The 12,376-nt window shown below is 33.4% G+C and overlaps 1 protein-coding gene across 8 annotated transcripts in view; it reads left to right on the top strand.

Annotated features, from left to right (window-relative positions):
• Window positions 1–12,376, top strand: part of LOC135203075 (ATP-sensitive inward rectifier potassium channel 12-like) — a 280,355-nt gene that overhangs the window by 240,358 nt on the left and 27,621 nt on the right. For 6 of the 8 annotated variants that reach the window (XM_064232685.1, XM_064232682.1, XM_064232681.1 and 3 more), the window contains one exon: window positions 12,182–12,326. In XM_064232685.1, coding sequence (XP_064088755.1) covers window positions 12,182–12,326 — 145 coding nt within the window. The remainder of the gene's footprint in view (window positions 1–12,181; window positions 12,327–12,376) is intronic. The other 2 variants (XM_064232684.1, XM_064232680.1) reach the window with 1 other exon arrangement.

Below are 12,376 nucleotides of genomic sequence, written 5' to 3'. Positions count from 1 at the left end.
CGGGAATCAGATCTCATTGAATGATTGAAGCGCGTTTCAGGATTGGCTATTTTGAAATCGAGTGATTGAAACGCGTTTCAGGATTGGCTATCTTGAAATCGAGTGATTGAAACGCGTTTCAGGATTGGCTAATCTAAAATAGAGTGAACAAAACGTATCATAGCATCAGGTATCCCAGCACAGGATTGGCTATTCATAACTCGAGTAGATAAACGTATTGAGGATGTTATCCTAAAACCGAGTGGATCAGACATTTTAGGATCAGTTAGTGGTAAAACCCAGTGAATGAAACGTATTTTAAGATCATTTGTCCTAAAACCGAGTGAAGAATAAAAATGTTTTTAAATCGTCTATCTTAAAACCGAGTGAATATAAGGTAATTTAAAACCAGTTATGCTAAACCCGAGTGAATAAAACTTATTTTAAGATCGATTATCCTAAACCCGAGTGAATAAAACGTATTTTAAGATTCGACTATCCTAAACCCGATTGAATAAAACGTATTTTAAGATCGATAATCCTAAACCCGAGTGAATAGAAAGTATTTTAAGATCGGTTATCCTACACCCGAGTGAATGAAACGTATTTTATGATCGTTTATCCTGAACCCGAGTGAATGAAACTTATTTTAAGATCGTTTATCCTGAACCCGAGTGAATAAAACGTATTTTAAGATCGGTTACCCTAAACCCGACTGAATAAGACGTATGCAAAATTGGTTATCTAAACCCAAATGAATTAAACGTATTTCAAGATCGGTTACCCTAAACCCGACTGAATAAGACGTATTCAAAATCGGTTATCTAGACACGAGTGAATAAAAGGTATTTCAAGATCGGTTATCTAAACACGGATCGAATAAAGCTTATTGTAGCATAAACCACCCTAAACCCGAGCACATAATACCTATTTCAACACCAGCCGCCCTAAACCAGCCCGAACAAAAAAATATTTAATTCTCCACCCAGGAACTGCATCAAGCCGGGATCGAATCTTTTAATGAGTTCTAGAAGATAAACCTTCTTCATGTCCCTTATTCCTCGGATGTTCCTGCATTGGCCCGTTCACGTAGGAGGGGATATCTTCTTCTTCGGCACCCGGTGGGAGGAGGCTTCGCTGGCCATGAAGATATTCAAGAAGCTGGTCTTGAAAAGGGATAAGTTGAATGCCAGGTAGATAGACGTAATTCGAGCGGAGGTACCCCACCCGATTACTTCTGAATCTTCTGTGTGTTCCCTGTAGGGGGGGGGGGGGGGTGTTAGCGCCATCAGTGGACCTCATCCGGTACACTGTAGACATTACTTAAGGATCTTCGCAGCGTGCTTTCATTAGGCCCCTAGCTGCAACCACTTTCGTTCCCTTTACTGTAACTCGTTTCATGTTCTCTTTCTTCATCTTACTTACCAACCTAACACTCGATTCATAGTGCAACTGCTTCGAGGTTTTCCTCCTGTTACACCTTTCAAACCTTTAACTGTCAATTTCCATTTCAGTGCTGAATAACCTCATAGGTCCCAGTGCTTGATCTTTGGCCTAAATTCTGTATTCACCTCAACTCAACCTTTTGTGAGGCTGAAAGAACTAGAGTGATTTTTGCATGCTGTGATGTTTGCCTTTATTTTTCATTTATTTATTAATTTATTTTAAAATTTTATAAGGGGTTTTGATGCTTGCTTGATTTGTGTATTGTTCAGTTTGACCCCTTGTCTGAATATTATTATTATTATTATTATTATTATTATTATTATTATTATTATTATTATTATTATTATTATTATTATTATCGTTAAAGGTATCCATAATGGTTCAGATATGAAAATATATTGAAAATATATAAAAAAAAAAGATACTGTATATATTTTATATATATTCACACTTGCACCATTTTGGATTTCATCACCAATCTAGTAACTCATGCGTTTATGAAATTTATATTATTATTATTATTATTATCATTATTATTATTATTGTTATTATTATTATTAAAAATGTACACTTGTTTGGTATAAAAAGGACAAAAAGGAATCCCCAAAGTGGTACTGGGACTTTATGGACGCCCTGTGTGTATATATATATATATCTATATATATATATATATATATATATATATATATATATATTATATATATGTGTGTGTGTGTGTATATATATGTAATATATATATATATATAATATATATATATATATATATATATGTGTGTGTGTGTGTGTGTGTGTGCCGACATAGACAGAGAGAGATAGAGAGAGAATATCACCTAAGGGGAAACAGAGAAGCCGAGCCGAGAGAGATACCTGAATATTACATAGCTGTTAAAGGTGTTCTCATGTTGATGCTCGACGATGGGTCTCCTCTCGCCGACGACTAACCTTTTCTGATCGGGCGCGACAGCCCTGTGATTATCACCTCGATAAGAGAGGCCTTAATAATTGGTCTAATCGGTCTAAATCAGCGGGGATTGGCCGTTTTTTTTATTTTTTTGTTTGATTGGGAGGAAGCGACTGGGAAGGCTGTTGTTTGTGAATCTCCGACACGGAAGATTGAGAAATTCTCGTTTTTATTCTGTTTAATTGAATGCAGTTATGGAGGGTTCGGAAGTAGGTGAAAATAATTGGATTAGAATGTAATTATGGATGGTACGAAAGTAGATGAAAATAAATGGATGAGAATGTAGTTATGGATGGGTTGGAAGTAGATGCAGGTAAATGGATGAGAATGCAATTATGGGTGGTGTGGAAGTGGAAGACGATAAATGGGGAAGAATAAGAAGCGAAAGACGAATGGGAATAGAAGCAAAAAGGAATAAGAAAGGAAATATTTTTTAATCAAGCTCTCGTAATTTGGATTAATTTTGTTAGCGGGTGAAACATGCCTATTATTCGGATAGCTGTGATAGGTGGAAGCTAGCGTGGAGAAAGGGCATAGGCTAGCATCCTCATCCCAAAATGCTTATGTAGAATTGGTAGTCATATATATATATATATAAAATATAATATATATATATATATATATTATATATATATATATATGCACACACATAAAATTCCCCTTCGGTTAACATATATTTAATATATATTAATTTCCGAGGTAGAGCGAATTAGATATTAAAGGACATTTGTAGCTCGATGTATGTATATGAATCACGGTAATGTGAAATGACTCGCGCTCGCGCACACACACACACACACACATATATATATACATACATATATATATAATATATATCTATATATATATATATATTTATATCATATATACATATACACATATATATACAGACTATTTTACCACTTCGCAAATGCTTGTCTTATAATCATTGTTTTGTAAATACGTATTAGTCTGCATGAAAGCAGTTTCAGACAAAGACAATTTAATGAAAATATCAACGCAATCTTAATAATACAACCCAAAACAACGGAAAGAACCCACAGACCACAAATAACTGCTCAAACGGACCAAACATGCGCATTAGTGCGACCGGAAACGTACTGAAAGAGCTTAGGAAGATGACCGGAATCCCTGCAACCTGGCTGGCTCTTGCGACTCGCCCGGGAGCCAATCGCGTCGCAGAATCTCTCTCTCTCTCTCTCTCTCTCTCTCTCTCTCTCTCTCTCTCTCTCTCTCTCTCTCTTACAGTGAGCCGATGGTGCTCTCTTCCCGGGGAATTTTATATCGCAGTATGAATCTTTTATTCAGTTTGTTTCCCGGTTATCATTTTCTCATTTTCGTCACTTGTCACTCTTCTGGATAAACGGATTGAGGGTAAGTGTAATGAATGTACACACACACACACACACACACACACACATATATATATATATATGTGTGTGTGTGTGTATTTATGTTATATATCTATATATAAAATATATATTTATTTATGTGGTCCTATCTGTTTATATATTTATATATTTGTGTGTATTTATATATATATATATATATATATATATATATATATATAATAATATATAATATATAATAATATATATATATATATATATATATATATATATATATATATATATATATATATGCATGTATATATAACGGTTGTATATATGTGTTCTATCTTTACTATCTATATATAAATATGTATATTTATTTATTGTCTATATCTGTATTTTATATTATATATTTGTGTATTTAATATATATATAATATTATATCTATTATATACTATATATATATATATATATGCATGTATATAAAGGTGTATATATGTGTATTATACTACATATATTTAAATTATATAATATAATATATAATATATTATTATATATATATTTATATATAATTTATATGTATCTATAGATAAATAGTTAGATACTTCACAATTTCTATAAAAAAATAAGCAGTCAATAGATCTAGATTATTCAGGAACCAGTGACAATGTTCATCGCCTATTTCCCTGAAAAAAAAACGGGGTACTAGATAAGTTTAGCATTTTACAAGAATCAATGCCTGGGGTACACCCTAAGGATATCTAATCTTGGCGCCTTTATTTATAGAATACAAAAACTGGCGTTTCCTTGGAACGATGTCTATACGCAATTGGGTTTACGTCATCCCTTTGTCTTCGGCGTCTGTCTTTAAAGTCACTTAAACGAACAATGGATGCACAAGTCTTTGTTCTGCCCCATGACCTGCCAACACCAGAGTAATTTGAGAGAGAGAATGAGAGAATACAGCTTTTGAGAGAGGTAGTTGTGTTAGATAAGAAACATGGAGTAAGCTTCAAATGGTTATAAAAAGGATGAGATTCTATATGGATTATATAAAAACACGCGGTCACAAACATACATACACACACACACACACACACAGACACACACATATATATAATCATATATATATATATAATATATAGTTATATTTATATTGTATATATATATATATATGTGTGTGTGATTATACGTACATATACTTATATATATATATATATATATATATATATATATATATATATATATATATATATATATAAGGTATACAGGAGCGCAGACATAGAGGTTCAGGAGGTCCATTGATACTAAATCTGGCCTTCATCTTTAGTATCAATGGACCTCCTGAACCTCTTATATATATATATAATATATATATATATATATATATATATATATGGTGTGTGTGTGTGTGTGTGTGTGTGTGCTTGTGTGTGTGTTGTGGTGTCTTACACTTTTTAAGAATAGAATAAAGCGTTTACGTCAAATAAGGAAGCTGACGAGATTGGGCCAATTTTCTTAGCAATAATGATAATAATAATAATAATAATAAAGGAAAATGGCGAGACTAGTCAAACAATAACAGCCAATATTGACACCATCAATACGTTCGTTAGAGCTTTATCTCATCAACATTAAAAAAAAAAAGGGGGGGAGTCCGTTTAGCATAATATGTTGGAGTCATCTAATTTCCCTGATCTGGAATAGGATTACAAAGTCTGATTCCTTCAATCTGGCCAAATAAACCGTTTTTTCAACCTGATGCTGGTGATAAAAAGACGACATCAAAGCTGAATATCGCGTTAAAATGAATTTCTAATTCTTTTAAGGAAATAAAAGAAAAAATATATCGAATGCTTTAGGTGGATTTGGGAAACAATGGTTACGAGATTTTTTTAAAATAATTTGGCAAAATAAAAGGTGTTGGTGCGTGGTAAGGATACCTAGCGCTGTTCAGTTGTGATATTACTAATACAATCTAGCACTTGTCAAATTCTTACTTCATGAATTTAAAGGCAATAATGTTGATGAGATAAAGTTCTACGAACGTACCGATGTGTCAGTATTGCTGTTGTAGTTTCATTATCCTCGCCATTTTCTTTTATTATTATTATTATTATTATTATTCTTATTATTATTATTATTATTATTATTAATTATTGCTAAGAAATTCACAATCTTGTCAGTTTCTGTTTCAACGCTGAATGACCTCATAGGTCCCAGCGCTTGGCATTTCACCTAAACTTTTTATTCTAATAAAAAAAAATAAGAAAGTGTAATAGAGGCATAACGCTTTACAGATTCAATATTCGTAGATTGAAAAGGAGGTAAAATTGTCTAAACGCAGTATTATGGAGAGGCCATCACTTAAACAAGAGATATCTGAAAACAAATAATTTAATAGCGTGGACGTGATCGATACCATATATTATAACGTCTTGGATACTACCGGCATTTTTTTTTTTTTTTTTTTTTTTTTTTGCTCGTTGGCTAAGGAAGGGATTACTGCTCTTATTTCCGTGATAGGCTTAACATTGGCCTTACTCAGACTAACACATTGACGGGAATGTATTGAATGTTGAACGAAATATGACGTACGGTGAAGAGGTGGTTTGCAATTTTATCAACATGTCTTATGACGAAGACTTTGGAGGCTATTGATATCTGCGATAATAATAATAATAATAATAATAATGATAATCACTCACTCACTCCATTGATATTTTATTAAAAGTAATTACGTATTTGAGACATGCCAACCTTCGGTGCGTGCTCACCAGTTTAAGCAATAATGAGAAAATAATAATTAGGAAAATAGAGAAGCTGTTTAAAATTAATACAGCTGTGGCAGCAGTTACTTTTAATAAAACATGTTTAGAAGAGGGTTTACTTACAGAATAATAATATTAATGATAATTGTACGCTATCTGCACAATTTTATCTTCCATTCTTTCTGATTTATGAGTATTTTATCATTTTCAGAAGTGCATTCTGTTTATTATTCCACATTGACAGTTATGCTGTATATCGTGCATTGGATTATTTATAATTTTTTTTTTTAAGATTATATATATTATTTTTATTTAAATGAAATATACATGCATTTATACATTTACATACAGCGTGTATATATATATATATATAATATATATATATATATACTATATATATATGGAGAGAGAGAGAGAGAGTATATTTTCAAGTCTATATTGTATTATATTTATTTATTTATATAAAAATATCGTGCATTTATATAAAAAATTTTATTTATTACAGGCATATATTCATATCTTATCTACTATCTATATACTATATATATATATATTTATATATATATATATATATATGTATGTATATATATATTATAAATATATATATATATATATATATATATAATAAATATATATATATATATGAGAGAGAGAGAGTATATTTTAAGTCTATATGTATTATATTTATTTATTCATATAAAATATACATGCATTTATATATTCATATACAGCATATTCATATATCTGTACATACATATATATATATATATATATATATATATGATATATAAAATATATATATATATATATTATATATAGAGAGAGAGAGAGAGAGGAGAGAGAGAGAGAGAGAGAGAGAGAGAGAGACTAATACGGTAAGTCTCACTCTCTCTGTCAGCTTTGTAGGCATTAAAAAAAATAAAATAAAATGAATAAAAAATAATCCGCTTGTTATCAAATAGCGCAGTCACTCCAAGTGGCTCTTGAGCGGAGTTTAATTGACTGACTTCGAGATTGTTGCATGCAACTGACTGATTCGACGAGAGATATTGTTGCATGCATTTGCTGAAGCGGAGGAATTCATCCGTATAACTCAGCTGATAGCACTACGCCAAAATCTATTCGGAATGAGAGGTTTCCTGACACAAATTTCAACCGATTTCGTCGAATGTTAAAAGCAATTTGGGGTGTGATGAGGCCTGGGGGCGGTGGAAGGGGTGTGGTTATGCAATAAAGTATATTGACACGATATTCTATCGCTTCCTGAACTTTTATGAAAAGACACGGTGTTATTTTAGACTTTTTTTTTTTAAAGATTTAGATGTTTTAAATTTTTTTTTTTTCAGCGGTATGTTATTTTCTGAAATTGCTTTTACTTGATTGTGTAATCATATTATTCAGCACTGGTTTCCTTTTAGGAGAAATATTCTCTTATTTAAAGATATTGCCGATTTTTTGACAAATAGAATCCTTAGTTGCTAAATTATATATTTGTATATATATAATATATATACGTGTATATATGTGTATGTATACATAGAATATTTGTATATATAGTGATTTAATATATAATAAATATATATTTGTATATATATAATATATATACGTGTATATATGTGTATGTATACATAGAATATTTGTATATATATGTATATATATAAACATATATATGTATATACCCAAGAAGTATGTTGCACTGATTTTTTGTTTCTATTATATGTTAATTTTCATATTTTCTTTTATTCTAAACTAATTTTGTTAGCACTATTGAACATTTCGATCATGGCCGTGGGGCTCGCAACTCCATCCCACCAAAAAAATGTATAATATCAATATGACGTTATCTTACCTTCGTTCGTGGTCCCGGACCTTAGAAAAAAAAGTGGGCGTGTCTTTTTGCTAAAAAAAACTGATTCGTTTAAAAGAAAAAATGAACTTTGCAGAAGAATGCAAGAATACGGCGTGAAGGTAATGGATGCCATTGAAACCTGAGAAAGGATAAAGATTACCTTGCATTTTATTTTGATGGGCATTCAAGGTAAAAGGCAATTATTGATGCCCTTGCATGTGTGTCAAGCATGTATCCCTCATCTGCTTGGGTAAAACGCAGGCACTGAACTTCGAATCTTGTGGCCTTGAAGATGTGCATTGCCAAAAACGTCAGTTGGTTATGTGTCTTTTTTGCATGCTCATGGCACTGCGCTGCGGGAGAGAGAGAGAGAGAGAGAGAGAGAGCAAAGCAAGTTGTCGCGGCGACTGCTTCTCAAGTCATAATATTTGTTTTTGTTTACGTAGTTGAGTTATTTACAGACTAATTATTCTGGAGAGAGAGAGAGAGAGAGAGAGATAGAGAGGAGAGAAAGAGAGAGAGAGAGAGAGAGAGAGAGAGAGAGAGACTGTCTCAGTGGACTAATTATACCTTGTTTATGTCTTAAATAGAGATTATTTAGACGAGGACCTTGAAATATCTGCATATAAGAAAGACGCAAGTGTCAAATTTATAAAAAAAAAAAAAAAAGAACAGACATGTTCATAATATTAGTATATATACAAACACACAACACGCATATATTATATATTATATAATATTATATTATATTATTATTATATTATATTATATTACCTATATTATATATATATATATAAAAGGTTTTTGCCACGAAGGAAAAAAATGAAAAGCTTTCCATTTTTTTTCCTTCGTGGCAAAACCTTTATTTATACATAGCAGCACGTTTTATATATTTCGTGATCAAGTTATTCATATACTATATATATATATATTTATATATATATATATATATATATATATATATATTTCTAGCAGAAATAACACGTTTTATTTTGAGACTCTGAATGCCTATTATTAATCTTACAATTTAATAATAATAACAGCCTGCTGTAAAACTAGCATCTTTTGTGTGGTCACGGGCTGTTCCTAATTTGCATATTTTATTTAAGCCCGAACTGCTGCATAGGCTTGGAAGTGAGCATACGATTATTATTATTATTATTATTATTATTATTATTATTATTATTATTATTATTATTCATTATTATTATTATTTATTATTATTTTATTATTGTTTCTTGTCACTTAACTACGGAGGTGGTAATAATCTTGATGATATATGGAAAACAAATTGCAAGTAATCTGTACTGTAAACATCGTTGATAATTTATTTCTGATAAAAGCAAAAATGTTCATTGACAAAACCTTTCCTAACTACCATTCACAGTTTTAAACCATTTACGTGGTATATGGTAAAGGTGACATGCATTTTCAAAGAATATTATTAAGTCTAATTCCTCCAGTGGGCACCAAAGTTGGGGTATTATTTTCTTCCCTCTGCCTACACCCTAAAATCAGTGCCTATTTTGCGCACCAATCAGGTCATACTTTCCTCGCCCCCCCCCCTTCCCCCTACCTAACCCCCATCCTCCAACACCCTCCTCCTCCTCTCCCTATTTCCATCTAAGTCAGGTGCTTGTCTCTGTAAAAGTGTGAAAGGAATATGGTCTTCACTGTTTCCTCTTTGGCACTGTGTCGTGTGTAGCCAGGTGGATGGAGGTCACTGATGCCCGTTTCGTTTCGACCATCAGGCCGAGGTCTTAACGCTGAGCAATATGACAGATTTCGGTCACTTGATCTGCGACTATGTACTTAATTCCTCTTGTCTCTCTTTACTGATGTTCGTTTGTCATTTTATTTTATCGATTATTACTATTTAATTACTACTTTACTTACTGAATGAGTTTGTCATCTGTCTGTAGTATTTGACTTTTTATTAACTTGTCACTAAAGTATTATCTCTCTCTCTCTCTCCTCTCTCTCTCTCTCTCTCTCTCTCTCTCTCATAATCTACCAACCTGCGCCTCAGAGCTCGACACCAGTGTTCTCTCTCTCTCTCTGATGGTGAACTATTAGGAGAGAGAGAGAGAGAGAGAGAGAGAGAGAGAGAGAGAGAACCTTTCTCTCAAGACCTCTGATACGTCACTTCTTGAGAGTTTATCGCCCTCATTTTCTACTCAAAATATCCTTCCACAATTATATTCGTTGTGCGAAGGATGCGAAGAATAAAAGAAAAAAAGAAAATGCCTAAATTATTTTCCTTGTTTTGAAACTGTTCGGTAATCTGGGACATGCGCAAATGTCGTAGCTCTTTTTTTTTTCTTCACGTCGTAAGTAACACTGTAATCTTGAGCACAATACAAGTTAGTCTCATTCATGGAACGGGAAAAGGTAAGTTAAAACCAAGCACTGTTCGTGTGTTTTATTTTGTGTTCTTTTCTTGGATAGTCTTGGTTTGAAACGCCAAAAAAGAACCATATATACACAAAGGTACGTTCGACCTGTGTTTTGTTGACATATACTGTATATACTATTTATTTATATAATATTTAAGATGTATATATTTCATAATAGAACCTCCTCCTAATATGTGATGTCACTTCTAACAAGACGTAATCTTAGCTGTTAAGACAGAGAAAGGACCTTGTCAAACCTGGCCCAAATTTATAGTCGTAGCGTCAGATGATGTTCCTGTAACAGTTGTCCCTGCTAAAGAATTTTTTGCCTTTGATCTTGGACTTTTACATTTGTCCTCTGTCAATTAGAAATAAGTTAACCAATTCAATTTTTTTTCTTACCTTGGAAGTACGCTAGTCTAAGGACGGACCAGCTGTCCCTTTAGCCTATTCCTGTTTTTTTATGACACTGGCATTTTTTTTTAATTGAAAGGCACACCACTAATACTTAACTAAAGTAGATTCACAATAACCGTGCATCCGATGTTTAGGCCAGTCCCTTGCGACGCTCCTGATTGCCTGTTGATAAGCCAATCACAGGGTTGGAAACTCTCAGTCTCTCGAGAGAGTTCACATAGGCAGGATGTACGCTCCACCTCTCCTGAGGGATACGAAGGATACGTCTTTCAAAAGTATCCCTCAGGAAAGATGAACCATACATCCTGCCTATGTGAACTCTCTCGAGAGACTGAGAGCTTCCAGCCCTGTGATTGGCTTTATCAACAGCCAATCAGGAGCGTCGTAAGGAACTGCCCTAGGCATCAGATGCACTGCTGATGTGAATCTACTATAACACTCTATATATCAGCTGCCATCGTGAAGAAACACAAATGCCAAACAGTATTGGCCAATATGACTGTTAGTAGTTCGGTTGTAAATCTAAATTACTAATAAACACACAAAAAATACACCTCATACAGAACACACATAGGCCTATAAAAATGGCTAATCTTCTCACATAAACGTCCCTTTTAACAAACACACAAACTCCATTATTTCCTCTCTTAAAAAAACAAACCAGAGAGTCACATACAAACAGATCCCAATCAGAAACAAACTGACAATCTCACAGACTTTCCCTCAAAAAGCTCTTCAGCATATTCACACAAACACACTCCACAAAGAAAGGCACTACACAAACACACACACCGCAAAGGAAATCACCACACAAGCACACACCACAAAGAGAGGACCCACACAAACACACACCACACAGAATGGCCCCACACAAACACACACACACACTCGCACACACACCACGAAAGAAAGGCCAGACAGGAATGGTCTGTTTAATTCCAAAACCCTGCTCCTGTCGTGTGTCCCCTGTGCCGTTCCCATTCTAACAGACGAAGCCATGCCAATAAGGACTGTCCCCTTCATTATTTCAGGTACAGACACACCAGAATCAGCAGCAAGAAGCTGCGCAAGAGGGTCGTTCAGAAGAACGGAGAATGCAACGTCACCCCGTCCAACGTCGCGAAAAGGCGACGTCGATACCTCCAGGATATCTTTACTACTCTCGTGGACGTCCAGGTGAGCTTATGCTTGGCGCAGGTGTGTAGGGGATCTCTAGGTAAGCTTAG

Source organism: Macrobrachium nipponense, chromosome 33 (assembly GCF_015104395.2).
Source record: "Macrobrachium nipponense isolate FS-2020 chromosome 33, ASM1510439v2, whole genome shotgun sequence".
NCBI classification, from domain to species: domain Eukaryota; kingdom Metazoa; phylum Arthropoda; class Malacostraca; order Decapoda; family Palaemonidae; genus Macrobrachium; species Macrobrachium nipponense.
Note: the sequence above shows the minus strand (reverse complement) of the source record. Positions and strands in the feature narration are given on the sequence as shown.